At 47.6% G+C, this 15,861-nt stretch overlaps 5 protein-coding genes; 4 read left to right on the top strand and 1 right to left on the bottom strand.

Annotated features, from left to right (window-relative positions):
• Positions 1 to 1,059: 1,059 nt before the first annotated feature.
• Positions 1,060 to 4,835, bottom strand: FFUJ_03811 (uncharacterized protein; the record flags this gene model as incomplete). XM_023572976.1 has 2 exons in its annotated part: positions 1,060 to 3,679; positions 3,772 to 4,835. 2 exons carry the CDS (start codon positions 4,833 to 4,835, stop codon positions 1,060 to 1,062), a joined length of 3,684 nt encoding a protein of 1,227 aa, XP_023427005.1.
• An 882-nt stretch (positions 4,836 to 5,717) lies between these two features.
• On the top strand, positions 5,718 to 7,110 carry FFUJ_03812 (uncharacterized protein; the record flags this gene model as incomplete). XM_023572975.1 has 6 exons in its annotated part: positions 5,718 to 5,861; positions 5,916 to 5,999; positions 6,051 to 6,091; positions 6,167 to 6,330; positions 6,397 to 7,035; positions 7,085 to 7,110. The coding sequence occupies 6 exons, from the start codon at positions 5,718 to 5,720 to the stop codon at positions 7,108 to 7,110; spliced, it is 1,098 nt and encodes a 365-aa protein (XP_023427206.1).
• Positions 7,111 to 8,141: 1,031 nt separating this feature from the next.
• On the top strand, positions 8,142 to 10,695 carry FFUJ_03813 (related to tyrosinase precursor; the record flags this gene model as incomplete). XM_023572972.1 has 7 exons in its annotated part: positions 8,142 to 8,252; positions 8,310 to 8,393; positions 8,443 to 8,601; positions 8,649 to 9,053; positions 9,104 to 9,463; positions 9,510 to 9,604; positions 9,654 to 10,695. 7 exons carry the CDS (start codon positions 8,142 to 8,144, stop codon positions 10,693 to 10,695), a joined length of 2,256 nt encoding a protein of 751 aa, XP_023427004.1.
• A 951-nt stretch (positions 10,696 to 11,646) lies between these two features.
• Positions 11,647 to 12,492, top strand: FFUJ_03814 (uncharacterized protein; the record flags this gene model as incomplete). The annotated part of the gene is made up of 1 exon (XM_023572971.1): positions 11,647 to 12,492. The coding sequence occupies one exon, from the start codon at positions 11,647 to 11,649 to the stop codon at positions 12,490 to 12,492; it is 846 nt and encodes a 281-aa protein (XP_023427003.1).
• Positions 12,493 to 13,131: 639 nt separating this feature from the next.
• FFUJ_03815 (uncharacterized protein) lies at positions 13,132 to 14,580 on the top strand (the record flags this gene model as incomplete). The annotated part of the gene is made up of 1 exon (XM_023572970.1): positions 13,132 to 14,580. The coding sequence occupies one exon, from the start codon at positions 13,132 to 13,134 to the stop codon at positions 14,578 to 14,580; it is 1,449 nt and encodes a 482-aa protein (XP_023427002.1).
• Between the last annotated feature and the right edge of the window lie 1,281 nt (positions 14,581 to 15,861).

Below are 15,861 nucleotides of genomic sequence, written 5' to 3'. Positions count from 1 at the left end.
TTAAATTCTGACTTAGCGATTCAAAAGTGCGCTAAGGAAAGATCCTTGAGGCTAAGCATAATCACTGAAAAGCAATTGTAAAACGCGAGGTTCTGGCTGCTGATCACTTGGAGACGAGCTTGGTGATTGGAGCACTCGTCTTTCAAGAGTATTCTTTTTCGATATGTCTCGAACGATCCGGAAGAAATGGTGGTACAGATGGCAGCTCTTGATCGCCAAGGGACTACAAGAACGGGCTCAGGCACGCACAGAGGACTAGGATATACATTGCGGGTATCAGAGGGCAGATAGTAAGGCTCTCGGCATGACCGCAGCCATCTTTCACGGATTCAAAACCCACTGCTTGGTAAAGGACAAGTTATGAAAGACTTTAATGTGTCATAGCTTCAACGTATATCATGCCCGCACAATGCATCCAAGGTCGTTCACTTTCCAAGCATCCCATCCAAGATATTTTGCACACACCCTGGCTCTTCTCGACATTTTCCACTCAGGTACCGACCTCTATTTGGCCTTACAACGTCGCCTGCTGTTTGTTGCCCCTGGGGTTGCGTATCAGCTCGAGGGTAGATCCCAGTTCCGCCAGGCTTTCAACACAGGCCCCATCAGCTTACCAATCTCCAGAAACATCTATTTTCGCAATATCAGCTAGATGTTGCTGGACAATATGGAGTAGCGTTTCTAAAAGGCACTTTTGATAACCTACAGAAGCAACTAAATTATCGGATGTTGGCAAAGAAGGGCGTTGAACTTCCAGTATCCTCTGGTCCTGTATTAATGTCCGTTATCTCGGTGCCCATAGTGGGTTGTAGAGCACAACCCGATAGGAGGGACATGGTGTAATGTTGAAATGTATCTTTGAGTTTATATCGAAAGCTTCAGTATTAAACAATGGAGTTAGAGCTTCAACTAAAAGAATAAGTAATAATTATAGCCCCTGCTTTTATATCTTTATATTTAATAAGATTTAGGTTTATCAACATATTAATACATATAATATCAGCTTCGTTAATGTTGAGAAAATGCCACAATCTATTTCTAGCTTGAACTCCTCTAAAACTACATTTCCCTATCAGTTACTTTAACTTGAACACCACGCCAGTAATATCCGTCTGTTGCGAGGCGGCAAAATGGCTCTAGTGCAGCCATAAACCGTTGGAAAAGAGCTGCTGTTGAAAACTGATTGCGCCTGGCTTCATCCGTAAGGTTCATCAAAGTCAACTTCTGGAGAATTGTTACAAGTTGCTGCGAAATAGCCTCATCCTCGACATGATAAAACAAAAGATCCCTTCTGTTAGTAAACGCCAGCGCCTTTATGTAAGGCTTTGTATGAGAGAAGGCTGGTTGAGTAATAGGGCCGGCTTTTGGTTCTGAAAGATGGTAATACTCCATAAGAAGATCAACGGCTGCTTTTGCGTTCATCTCGAAGACGATGTACTGAGGAAGGAAGAGTTCTACCCGAGAAGTGTGTTGATTTGCCAAACCAAATCTTATCTTGGAATTCCTAAAACTTTCCACTCGGACCACAACAGGGAACCTTGACTCCAAACTAGCACCTGCTTGAAGGAACATTTGAATGGCACCTGAAAACAAAGGTCCTAGCTCTGACTTTTCTCTATCTCGAAAGAATCTCCAAGGCCTGTCCAGAAGAGTGATAAGAAAATTGGACCAAGGGCTTGCCAGGAGCCGATTTCCAGTCATCGTAGGGGTGTTGATTGCACTCCAGTTAGGGCTATATCCCATTTCCAATATGCGTCGAATGAGTGGCATTTCTCCTTCCCTGACTTGAGGCGTTGGAAGTTCGCAGAGATTAAAGAGGAGGCAGTACATGCTCTCTCCTGTGCTGTCTCCATATTCGTCAAGAACATGATCAACATATTTGATGGTCTCTCCATAAGCCACATGTGATAGGAATTGACTTTTGGTGCACTGCGGATTTAAATCAACAACCTCTATCCTTGAATGGCGCAGATATCCGCGTAGGAACGACACTCGTGCGAGTTCAAAGAAGGAAATAATGATATCATGAGGGATATCTTCTTCTTCCTCCCAACGGTTTATGTAAGTCAGTAAGCCTCGGATGGTAACCCCCTTTGTGAGATTAGCAGAGGGTTGCTCAGAGTGAAGGCGTCCATCAGCTATCAATGACTTGAAATGTCGTTCCCAGAGCTCTTCCTGGGGAATATCGCAAAGCTGCCAGAGGTTCCGACCTTCTACGGTGTCGAGCAAGAAGTCTTCGGCAGATCGATGAAGAAACACTACTCCTTCAAGCTTCCTCCGACGGTACTTAACTTCCAGAATTCCGAGTAATGCCGTTTCCACAATATCTTTCGTGCGCTTGACTTTCATCTCCAGCTCCGACAGTTGCATTGCATCACCTCGGACCACATAGCTTTCCAGAAGCTCGGAATCCATAGACATGGTGAGCATCAAGGTGGTCATGGGATACCATTGAGACCAGGAACTATCCAAGACCAAGTTCAGTATCAAAGCAATGTGTTGTTGATATATGGGGCGGTCCATGACTGATCGTGATAGAATATCACGATACAAATCCATCAAATCTTGAGGCATTGACTGCAATCGTTCTGAGATTTGCTCTGTTGAATCTCCGTTATTTATGCCCCGAATCAAGGATTGTGTGGCCAGCACAGCCCATAGAAAAATTCCGTTCGAGGACTTTGCTATTTCGAGGGCTAGATCGGAAATTTCTTGGTCGCCAGGGTCCAGCAGGGTTGACTCGCCCATGGTATGCTCTGAATATTTAGCTATGTCAAGCTTTGTCAAGTCATGCATCCTGAGATTAGGATAGGTTTCAAAATGTAACCGGAAAAGACGCTCCGGCCGGCTTGAGACACACACTTTCACATAGGAACCAGAAGAAGCCAACAGTTTCAGGAATTGTACAACATCCAGCATATCTTTCCCTAGAAAGGCTTCATCGAGGCCGTCAACAAAGATACAAACAGGTTTTGTTGATTTCTTGCAATAGTCGAGGAGAATACGTCGAAGGTCGTTTTCGTTCCAGTCGGAGGTCGACAGTCGCCGAGTTTTCGTAAACACATCGCGGGCAATATCAAAGACTTCAGGATCCTTAGAGTGTAGATCGTATAGCAAAGAACATAGTAGTCCTTTGAATGATTGCTGCATTTGAGTTCCTGGTTTCCAAAAGAAGTGCGACAAAAGAACAGTACTTTTTTGCCACCTGACCAAGTGTTCAGAAGTTCTGGTGTGTTCTGATAGATATTTCATAAGGGTACTCTTCCCGGAACCGGGGTTTCCACTAATCCAATAGATGGGAGTACCGGAAAGGAGCCAGTCTGTGAAGCTATCCCACTTGGCTTCTGAATGTGATAGGCCTGCAAACTTGCTATTATCCCTTGAGTCAGAATCCTCATCCTTTGAGTCAGAATCTTCATCCTTTGAGTCGCAATCTCTGAAGAAAGGTCGACCGTCCTCGGTGAACCAAATCATTTCGGCCTCTCTGACTGGACTTTTCTTCAGATCTTTGTGATCGGCCGTACTTGACCGTTTGTGGGTACCACTACGGTTGCCATCAAAGATCCATTGAAACGTGGACGGAGCTTCAGGGTTCAGGTTGTTTTTTCTGCTGTTTATCTCCGGGAAGTAGAGGCTTTCAGCGAATTGATCTTTTAGCTTTTCCTCTGTTTCGGGCCCACTAGTCTCAGGGTCAGTCACATATATATGTGCGTGTGTCCATTCGTGATTTCATTTCTATAAGAGTTAAATAGTGATAGGATTTCAACTTACTCTCTTGCTGAATCCCAATATTCAAGAAATGCTTTAGTACAGGCTGCCGCTGAAGCAGCAGCATAGCCTTGCCAATTATCATTCTTATGGCTGTCTGCATAGTCAGACACGCTCTTAATGATAATACAAGGAAAGACATCCCAGACTCCAGCGCTTTCCATTTCAAAGCCTATAGTATCTTTACTAGTCGTAAGATGATCACGATCCTCTCCTGACTTCATGACCGTATCAGCCGAGGCGAATATCCCGAAGTGAATGGAAAGCAAGGAAGTTTCCCTGGTGTTGTCTTTTTTAACTTCTCCGACTCGACTTCGTACGACACGTTGGTTGAGAGCGCATTTGAGCTCTTTGCAACTAGATTTGAGAGCTATCTCGCAAACAGGGCCTGAGCTTCCGTTGCAAGCATCACAGATAGCGCATGTCGAAGGTTCGTGGTGTTTGTGGCGATAAGCGGCTGGAAAGAGGATATCTTGCGATCGCTCAGGATAATCACCTGGCTCTGCTTCCCGCAATGCCAGATCAAGATAGCCACGAGTTGCGGTCTGTAGCTTGCCCTGATGTCTTTTGGTCTTGAGCTTTGATAGGAGGTTTCTGATATCTAGACCTGGTCTTCCGAGACTCTCCTCCAAGGTATCTTTAGTCTTGAAGTTGTTAGGAAAACGCTGGCCGATGTCATATTGCACTACGCCAGTGCTAATAATCACATCTCCAAGCAAGATCTCCTCTTCCTTAGTTCCATAAAATGGTGCACCGCCGCAAATGCCCACAACAAGCGCCAGGCTGATGTTTGGGTAGCTAATACGACAGAAGGCTGCAATAGTTCCTGCTGCAACCTTGCCCACACCAGGAAGATGTGCGAGAACGATATTATGTTGCCCCAAGACGCCGGTCGAGTACGCATTAGGGTCTCCGCGAGCTTTCCCAAAAGATACACCGCTATCATCGTCATCCCAGTGATGGTCGAACTGACTGAGAACAGCGTCAGCCTCGAGGGTAAGAGCGCAGATAATAGCAATATTGAAGTCATCCCGTGACCGTGGGCGTGATGGCCTGATTTGGGACATCGTACTCTGTTGAAGTCAAAACTAGCTGAGAGAAAATGAAGAATGATGAAGAAAGCAAGTCTGTGGAATTGGTGTCTAAAGTTGGCAAAATCAAGTGTTTCAACCCCCCGGTCTAGATAGCCGCCCAAGTCTCAGCCTGAATTTGGCACCCAACCAATAGAATCGAGTTAGTTTGCAGCAGCTTTCTTGGCACAATAGGAATACCAATTAATGTAGTTTTGTATCCTACCTAGTACAGCATTAGTAACTCACAGACTAGCTATCTAGACTGTGCATTACCTAGATAGCTCCAACCCTATAGATATAGGTAGTAGTAAAGCCACTACTTTCTGCGGTTGTGAAGCACCTGTTCAAACATTACGCGCCATGGGTTGAGTGACTGGTGACGGGTTGCATCGAAGCGGTCTGTATGCAGCTAGCTTTTCAGCTGCTGCAAGTCCCCTGTCTAGACCATTGATTTTGCCAATAGGCATAAGAAACCCTGCAGCTATTCAGCCTCACATGCAGGGAGTCGGCAATTCGGAAGTCACTGTCTAATCGCAAAGAGCAAAACCTTCATTCTTCCTGGATTGAATCAGTTAGTCAATCCAGTTCGAGTTTCTATGGCATTGTTAGTCTGGAAGAAAGGTATCAGCAGTAAGGACGACGCCATGATCTCAAATACACAATTCCAATTACTTGTAGGTACAAGCCGCAATGCACAGCCACTTTAGTCGGTATGCCTCGTTGCCTACTCTCCAAGTGGAAAAAGAGGCTTACTGTTAAAAGGCTGCTAGGGCTGCATGCCGACCCCATCTCATACATCTCCTTTCCCAACTCCCAGTTGACACTACACACATCGTCTTTCTTCTCAATCGTCCAACATTGCAATTGTTTCAAACCATGACATCTACAAAAGCTACCCTTTCTTCTATCGGCTGTGTCAAGCCATGGATACGAAAGTTCACCAACACTCCGCGCGACGCATTTTTCGATCAGTTCGCCGACTCACACGATGCAAAATTCGTCGAAATAATTGAAGGCCCTGTATGCAGAATAAGATCCATTTTTAGATATATGATTTTAACGCGTTGCTTACAGCATGAGAGTGACATTAAATACAGCGAGGTTCCCCTCGACTCCAACAACCCCAAATCCGCGCCAGATCTCTCCGAAGTATTTGAGGTAAAATCGAGAGTATTTTTTCATGTCGCTTCTGTGCTGATATTATCCAAGCTCCCACAGCAAGATGGGTCAAAAGGCATTCTCAGATTAATGTAAGTTCTCCATTCGCTAGAGGATCCATTAAGACCCTCAATTCTGACTTATTCGTGCTTGTCTTATCCTTCCAGAATCTTACCTTTCAATACTGAAAATTACAATGCACCGCCTCTGTCTTGGAAAGGATTCAGGGAGCACCTCGACTTGCTACACCTAGAAAATACCTTTATCTGCACTGAACAGATGCACACGCCCCCAACCTGGTTCGAAGTTCCATTGCAAGAAGGCCTAAAAGGTATAATTGAGGATGAATCTATACTGTCTCTCTCAAAGCGCCGTAAACTGATAAGATGATCCTCAGGCCTCGTTGTGAAACCGGAAAGATGGGACTCTAACCTCGCCAATTTCAGTATTTCTGTTGTCCACTCCCCAGCCTCAAGAGTTACGCACGTCGTAGCTCACATGTTGCACAAGACTGACGTCAAACACCTGCTGCTTCGTCTACAGGCTCTCAAAGCCCTTGCATGGCACCCTCTCCTCGTGCCACTCATCCTGATGGAGCAGAGGATAGAAGGCACTGCAGAGAAACTCACCCTCATGAGGGATTCTCTCTACTCGGTAGAGAAGCGAACTGGAACTCACAAGAACTACCGTAATGATAAATATCATGAAGAACTCAATCACTATGCTTATGGTGATAGGGTCTGGGAGCGGCGCCATGAGCAGGATGTTGACTTTGAAGCTGCTCCAGGAAAGATCACTTCCATCGCTTCGGACTGTGCCATGACCGAGGCCAAATGTCAAGTCAATGAGAGTTTACTTGATTGGATACAGGAGCTAAATGATAGTCTTGCTAAACCCAATACTGATGATGGTTCTTGGGATAGAGCAGCATCCTCAATTGGGATGAAGATCTCGGCCTTTAAAATGTGGTCTGGGAACAATCGATCCCGAAGCATCTATCTCGCCAAGCGAGCAGAGGCGCAGATGCAAGCGGCAAGTAGCCAGAATTCTCAAAACATCTTACACAGTCAGCTAATCAGACATAGTGTCTCAATCTAATGGCGCAGCGTGATAGTGCTTTGAATCTCCAAAAGACCGAAGCAGCACTTCGAGATAGCTCCGACATGAGAGCTATAGCATGGGTCACCCTCGCATTTCTGCCAGCGACGTTTGTGGCGGTAAGACCTCGACAAACCTTGAAACGTTGACTCTTCTGACCTATCTGATAAGACTTTCTTTAGTACTTCTTTCTTCAGCTTTGAGCAGTCAGGTCGGCGTGTGTCGAACTGGATCTGGCTCTATTGTGTTGTAACTGGCATATTCACCGTTGGTGTGCATCTGGGTTGGGCGCTGTGGATAAGGAAGGAGAGAAGAGTTTGAGGGCTAAAGTAGAGTTGTTATCTAAAGAGACTTGGGTCAAATCATGTTGACAATCGAGTTCTTTGTCGCTCGGCAATGAGCTCATCGGGCTGACCCGTTCGTGACGCTGCGATACCATTGACGATCTTGCCGTTTCTCGTTGACCTTCGCCAAGTTCAGCTCCATCGACAAGTATGAGCTGGCTAGTTTGGCTCAATAGCTCTGCAGCTCCTCGTTCAGTGACCAATGAGATAGCTTTGTTCTAACTAGTGCCGTAGATCCCGGGGTCTCCTCAGCTTGTGACGACGGCGGCTGGCACTAGGCGTATTGGTTGGCTTCGCTACAGCTTTTGTCTTGGTCTAATGCATGTGAAATTCCCAAAAGATGGGTATTTTGAGACACTCGATTCCAAGAATGGTTGAGCTTTGACCTCTGACTCTTGTGATTACTCTTGTCCGTCGTCATATTGGCTGAACTTTGGAGCTGGTATTTATCACTGGGGTAGCAAGCCGCATTATTGGGCTTGACGTTTCTGACTGCTAGTGTAGAACCAGATGGCAGAATCTGGGTTGAGTTTCAGTACTTATTTACAAGAGTTGCACTTTGCGTCATAATGGCAGATAAGCCTACCAGTGAGAGTTGAGACGGCTTCTAAGTATAAGGAGTCCTCCATATCGTCAGCCCACCTTTCTTACATCTACTGCCAGATTTTCTCGTCCGATGTTGATAGACCCATCCATCATTATGGGTGAAGCAATTCCTCCGGAAGATGTAACATACGGTATCAAGGGCCTTCCTCGGCCACCGAATGCCATGAGATACCCTGGAGAGATTCCCTACGTGAAAGGTCTTCCAGTGCGTAAGGAGATATCATCCCTTGCCAACTCAGGCGACCCAAAAGAGAAAAAACAGTGGACGCTATTTGTGCTCGCCTTGGAACGCTTCAAGTCGATGCCTGTCAATGACAAGCTTTCCTACTTCCAGATTGCCGGAATCGTAAGTACCTGCGTCCCGATAGCTTAATGCCTGGCTGATCTTTGCTTAGCATGGGTATCCAGAAGTTGCCTGTGACGGAGCGCCGGAACCAAAACACGCGCCGGACAAGAGGACGAAACAAGCTGGTGATCAGCCTTTCGGTGGATATTGTAACCACAACAGCCTGAACTTTCCTGCATGGCACAGACCTTATATGCTTCTCTTCGAGGTATGGTCTGATCCTGGACATACTTGATTCGGTTCTGACATAAACAGCAACGTATTTGGGAGAACATGAGGCTGATCATCAACAATTGGACGAGCGAGCATGGGTTACCAACATCCGAAGCAAACGAATGGTACACAGCTGCAAAGCACTGGCGAATGCCATACTGGGACTGGGCTAGGCAACAAATGTACCATGAAGACCTAGTCTGCCCCTTAGTCCTGACGCAAGGAGCCGTCCGAATCTACCCACCTACTACGATAAAGAACCGATTTCCGCGAAGCGGTCTCTATCCCAACCCGCTGGTGGGCTTCGAGAACCCAGAAAAGGACCCAAAGACAGGGAAACCGTTGCCATTCGGTAGCATGCCAGAAGGCAACGCCAAATGGAATATCCATGACAACCCAATAGTTCACGATGAGCTGCCACTGAAGAAGGACTGCGATTGGGCTCCAGTGAGTCTACCAACGAATTGTCGATTTATCGCTTACTGACTTGCGCCTAGTGGAGCAAGGCATCTGCAACTAGCCGATATGGGATATTTAAGGGAGAAGAAGATGAGAAGGATCCCGCGAGATACTTCAGAGGACTTGAAGGGGTAAACCACTGCTGGAGATCTAACGCCAGCCTTGCAAGAGTTCACGAGGATGGACCTGACGGCAAGCCTAGATGGAGCACAATGGAGCAACATTCAAAAGACTATACATGGAACCCTGGAAGCCTATCAGATGCAGTCAATCGCATGTTTTCCAAGGGCTACAACTCGAATTGGGGACAGTTTGCGTCGACAAAGTGGATAGCGGAAGGCAAAGGATGTCCACAAACAGGATATATATCTCTGGAGTATATCCACAACAATATCCACGTAAGACGCAAACTTATCATGCGGATTGAGCTGACTTGGCCGCCAGAACTTAACCGGCGGAAGTGACTATGCAACTGGGATGGGCCACATGAGCGACGTGCCAGTAGCAGCGTTTGACCCCATCTTTTGGCTTCACCACGTGTCCGTATCCAACATAGCCTGGCTACGCAACCTGACTAACATAAAGCAGACAGATAGACCGGTTGTTGGCCATATGGCAATGCCTCAACCCAAAGCTGTGGTTTGACAACGAGCCATTAGGCGAACTTAACACGGCAGGTATGAAAGCTTCCATTGTCGCCGATGACAAAGAGACGGACCCTCTTGAACCGTTTCACAGGAAAAACAACGATCCTGAAAAAGAAGTCTGGACTGCGCAGGCATGTCGTGATTGGACAGAGCTGAACTATCAGTATGATGACCTGGCAGAGGTAACTGAGAGAACGATGCGAAAGCATGGCCGATTCATACCCGGGGAGTTCCAAGCCGAGCTTCAATCGCATATCGACACGATCTACCCAGGTACAGGACATCTCATTGAATCGATTAACAGGTCCAGTGCCATTCCAATCGGAAGACGGCTATGTCAAAGTCAGCCAGGCCCTTGGAAAGACTACATCATCAACGTGGTGTACGACAGATACGCCTTGGACGGCCTGTCCTACACAATCCAATTTTTCATAGGTGGACCACCAGGCGAAGACACGACGATTTTCGAAAAGCACAACTATATCGGTCATGTGTACTCCTTCGGTGGTAGACAGAGCACATCCGAAGGCTCTTGCAGAAACTGCAAGAAACAAGCTGCAGCACAGGTCCTCTCATGTGCTCAGGTCCCTCTGACGATCCATCTCCTTCAACACGTCAAAGACAACATTCCCGACCACTCCCTCAAGGACTTTGGTGAAATTGAGGAGTACCTGAGACTTCATCTTCGATGGAGGCTTGTCAGGTATGGCGGTGAAGTCATCTCAGAGGAAGGATTCAAGAGAAACTTTTCCAAGGTCCAAATATCTGTCTTGCGCGGCACTGGCCGAATCAAGCCGGACAATGCACTTAGTGCAGGTTCAGTGTCTTCATTGTACAGCGACTATGTTCCATTGCCAGAGATCACCGATGGAAAACCCGGTGGCTTGCAACGCGACAAAGCCTCCGAGAACACCAAGCCATTCGTTCCGCAAACCAAGAGTGCTGTGCGACCGCTGCCAACGCGGTTCCCCGAGGCCGAGTAAGATGTCTCCCGTTAATATTGTTGCAGTTTCATTGACAGATTTACTAGATTTATGGTAGAAAAACTCCAAAGACGTGGAATGAAAGCTTGTGGACAAGAAGCCGAGGCACTCAAGTTTTCGGCCTTTCAATCAAAAGTTCGGTAGTTGTTGCAAACATGGATTTAAGGTTACGCAGGATCCTGGTTCATGCCGACACTTCCGAGATCACTATCCAGGATGAGCCGGGAGATTTCGTCGGTAGCTGAACGCCTGAAGTAGAAAGACTCGTTATCTTGTTCAACATTTTTCTTGCAAAAAGAAACTGTCCCATAAATCATTCTACTACTCTGTTCAGTGCGGACTCAAATGCCTGCCGCTAGCACCACAGTACCATCGGATGTCGCGTCAGCTTACGGCCCCTCGGGATCCCGAATACCTTTTTTTTCTTTGCTTACCAGGGGTCTTTCATTTCTGTCGCAGATCCCTCTCAACTACGAATACGATGGGGCTTGATCTACGCCCGCTAGAACAAGTGCTTACCCCAGCATATGAGAAGCGCCATATCTGACAAGGCAATTGGGCGAAATTGATGATGATGATCCATGGCGTCCGTCTGAAGACATCTACTTCTCACCACTTGGTGACCTTTCGGTAAAAATAACACATTAGCTTTTTTGGCCTCTGAGCAGAATAGACTCTATTGCCATTTTACCTAATATTGACTCTCAATAACTCAGCCATTCGATATATACTTTTATCATGAGTCAACCATTCTTTATGCCCTGGTTATAAAAAGGCTGCAGGGTTCTCGTCAGTGTAACTGGGCCCAAGCTGTCTGGGCGTAAGATTTTCGTGTCTCAGCCATCATCGGGGAAATTAGCGTTGCGCAGGATCTTCATAAAGAGATTCCCTGGCCACTTCTCCCCTTCTGTCAGTCTTCTCTTCTTATTTCTCAGTATCACTCTACTCAAAATGGACAACCAAGAAAAGACCGTCGACTCGTCGTCCCAGAGCGAAAAGGACAAAGAATCAACGACCTCACCAAAAGCGACTCGACCTCCACCAATTCTATGCCTTGGCGCTCCCCGCAATGGCTCAGCATCGCTTATGAAAGCGCTGCAAATCCTTGGCTATCCCAAGGTGCATCACGGCTGGGAAGCTGCTGAGCTTGAGGAACTTCAATGGCAATGGCCTATTTTCGACAGAGCGGCCGACGCAACATTCACCAACATCCCAACGTACCGCGGCAAGCCATTCTCCCGCGAGGAATGGGACGAAGTGTTTGGAGACTACGATGCAGTTTCGGATGTCGCTTCTTTCTTCGCCGAGTCGCTCATCCCCGCTTATCCCGACGCCAAAGTCATTCTTATCGAGCGCGACATCGAGAAGTGGTTTCCGAGCATGCACGCCGTAGTCAAGAGCTCAACAAGTCCCTTCCAACGAAAACTCGGAGCCAAGATCGGTGATCTCTCTGGGTTCTTGAGTCCGAGACCGTGCAACAAGTTTCATCAAGGCTGGACGAGGGCGCCTTCTCCCAACGACGTTATCGAATACCTTAAACCAGCGTATGTTCGACACAACAAGTACATCAGAGATACTGTGCCCAAGGAGCAGCTTTTGGATTTCAAGCTTTCGGATGGTTGGGAGCCGTTGTGTCATTTCTTGGGCAAGGAAGTTCCTGATGTGCCGTTTCCGCATGTCAATGATTCGAAGGAGTATGCGGCGAGGGGTAAGAGGTTGGGGAATAAGATGATTAAACTTGCGTTGAGGAATCTCATCTTTCCTTGTTTGCGTCCTGAGCCTGCCACCAAGCCCTGAGCGTTGCTCGGCGCTTAGAGAACGGGAGGAAGTGCACACGAAGAAACCCATTTCTTGGCCGCATGGGAGTGGTTTGATTCTGTATATCATCTGATATAAAACGCTGGTTAGATTTCTTAGTTAGGACAAGCGCGCTGTCTCTAATACCTAGCTCGGATAGCGTGTTTTCCATTCAATATCCGTATTTGGCAATATCGATAGTCCACTTGTTGTGATCAGAACCCCACCAACATCAAGGTCTTGACAAGGTCTCACCTTATTGGCTTCATGATAGCGGCATATGCTTCTTGTATCACAACTCCCGGGTCATTGAGACGTTTAACCAGAGTTTTGCCTTGGTTTACCAGATGAACCAGTAAGTGTTGAGATAGGCAGCCCGGAAGACGGCCCGTGATCCCGACAGGTGAATGGTTCCTCCTCGACGTCAACCCTGTGGTTACTTATATCAAGGCGGTTTGCGCTCCTTGAAATTTCCAAATTATCTTGCTTGTCTGAGTACCAATCTAATAACCAAGTATCATTCAGTATTGTATCATTCTACCGAACAAAATGACTACGACTCGGGATTATAAATGGCATCAAGTCAAGCCTGGGGTTTGGCAACGTCATATCGACGGGATCGAGCAGTTTTATTCGACAATGGTTGCCCTCTACGAAGGAAGCGGTCGCATGTTCTTCGGAATGACAGGGCATGTTTCACTCTCCATCAAGCATACCAAGGGCTCGTCGCATAATGCTGATCTTGAAGTTGACAAAGCTTTGAGAAAGGCATGGCTTGCACTCAGATGCGCTCACCCTACACTTGCATCCCAAGTTACCCAGGACGTCAAGTCAGCAGAGTGGATCAAGACTTATAGAGAGCTGCAGGGAGATACAGATAAGGAAGCTTGGCTGGAGAGGACTCTTGTCCATGTCTCCAACGGTCAGACTGGGAATCAGTGGGCTAATTCAGACCCTCCTGCTCCGAAGCTCCCAACCATGTTTATCTTGCATCTCCCAGCTGAGCACGGTGATGATGGGTCCGTGACAATCCGTCGGGACCTCGTCTTCCGCTCCCCTCACGACATCATCGACGGCATCGGAACTCTCATGATGCTCAACAACTTCATATCCCTCGCCTCAGAAGCTTACCAAAAGGCCAATGCCTATGAACCCCCCGCCCTCGACGGCAGTGAGACTTCAAACCTGAGTCCATCATACCGAATCGCTGCTCAAATCCCCGAGACCCCCGATCAGGCTCAACTCGATAGACTCAAGCAGATGGCAGCTCAAAAAGCAGCTGCCGCTTCTGATCCCAGCGTGGAGATTCTTGCTCTTCCTTATAAGCAGGGTGATTTACTGCCAGGTCGTCACCAGCGCTTGGCACTCACTCTCACCCGGGAAGAAACGCAACAGCTACTGAAGGCGTGCAAGATGGCTGGAGCTACGCCGACACATGTCTTCCATGCTGCAGCTGCTATGGTCGTGCGAGACCTACAGGAGAAACCGACTCAGACCAAGCGAGTTCGATACATCAACTACATCCTACGCAACGAGCGCTCAAGTTGCCAAGAGCCATATAGCACGGCTCGTCATCCGGCAGCTGTCTACCATTCTGTCTCTGGCCAAAGCCTTGTCGTTGACATGGATCTGCACCCAGGTTCCACAGGACCAGACGCACAAACGCGCAAGAAGGAGTTTCTCTCCATTCTCGAAACCGTCAAAGACTTCTATCTCACAGTCAAACAAGACGAAGAATTCTACGTCCTCGCCCCAACTATGTTTTCCCAAGCTACACCAGCTCTTCCCTCTGGTCCTCGTCCCCTCCCTGTGCCTGAGCCAAATGCCCATCCGTCCGTATCGATCTCGAGTATGGGGCGTACTGATGCTATCGTGGCGCCGGAGACGGGGGCGTTCGAAGCGAGAGACCCGTGGGTGACGGGTGAAGAGCTCGGAAATGGGCTGGGTTTGTTTCTTGGTACGTTCCGGGGAGAGTTGTGTTTGAGTGCGGCATACAATGACGCTTGGCACATAGAGACGGATGTGAAAGAGTATCTGGAGCGTTGTAAGAAAGTGGTGTTCTTAGGTCTTGGGATCACGGAGCCATGAGGCTAGGTCGGGGACGACATTGGCGGAAAGGCAGATCTGAGTTTGAGTGCGGTTATCAGAACGTTCGATAATGTTCATCTTCAGTGCAGGTTTCCTTGGGGTTACGCAGACTTTACTCGTGTCATGTCTTGAGCTGTTCAATATTTTCTTCAAGTTCAGTCATCAGAACATTGGCTCGTATATCGACAATGGGTTGTCAACTTAGCAAAGATAGTTTTTCCTCGCAACTGCAATCGATGTCTTATCATGCCGCCGAGCTGATAAGCCTCGTATATCATGGTCGTTCGAGATCGAACGCTGACATCTTCACCTTGGTCTGTTCATGTTATCTGATAGCTCATCCAAGCCACAGACCAACAATTTGATGAAAAGCCTCGAGATATCGTGTAAACCATCTTCAATCGATATTTCTGACAAGATACTGACCTAGTGAAGCTGACAGGTTACGCTTTGGGGCAGGTCTCTCAAAAAGGACCTTGATAGTCGCCCGTGCCGCAATCCATTAACAAACAACAACACCTCCACCCCTCGTATATCAGCTCCTCCCGGAACTTCTGTGGCAATCCCCTCATCACGCGCTCACCCCAAACATCTCATTCCAAAATCAGCATAGCAGATATCGGTTTATCAAGGCCCAAAAACCATCTTTCCCAAAACCCGCCACAACCCGCCTGGAGGATCACCCTTTGGTAACCAACAAAGATCCCGACCTCTCGCCTCCCGTGCATATGTAATCTATCCCGATTGTGGGGGCGATATTCACGGGGAAGCGACAGAGTGTGTCCCGAAGTGGAAGCTCCCTAGACTGGAACCTTTGACAGGCTGGGGTAGGTCAGGATGACCCCGGCGAAAACCCGGATTGGGGCACTTTTCCTAACTGTTGGGTCGGAGCTGAATGATATGCTTGTTTGATAGTGGCCAATTGATATGGGGAAGGGTTTTATCTAGGCGCTTTGGAAGGCTTTCCTGGTTGTTTTTGGTGGTTGGAAGGTTGCATTAGCACGTGAAGGAGCCTGGCGCCGGAAAGAAACAGGAAAATAGAGGTTTTAACCTTGAATTGACGATTGGTGCTACTTGCAAGGGTAGCCAGCAGTTGTGTTGGTGGTGGTGAGTGCCAAGTGGCAATCATGCAGGCATTGTGCACTCTGCATCTTTGGTGTTTGATACCATCTTTTGATGCAAACGATACGTTCGATCCCAACAGAGCGGGCGACGAAAGGGATCTCTTGCTCTTTCGACATCATCCCCAGTGTGATAATGCTACAGCGACGTGGAGCATGT

The sequence above is a fragment of the Fusarium fujikuroi genome, chromosome FFUJ_chr02 (genome assembly GCF_900079805.1).
Source record: "Fusarium fujikuroi IMI 58289 draft genome, chromosome FFUJ_chr02".
NCBI lineage: Eukaryota > Fungi > Ascomycota > Sordariomycetes > Hypocreales > Nectriaceae > Fusarium > Fusarium fujikuroi.
The sequence above is the reverse complement of the archived record's forward strand: the minus strand, read 5'-3'. Positions and strand labels throughout refer to the sequence as shown.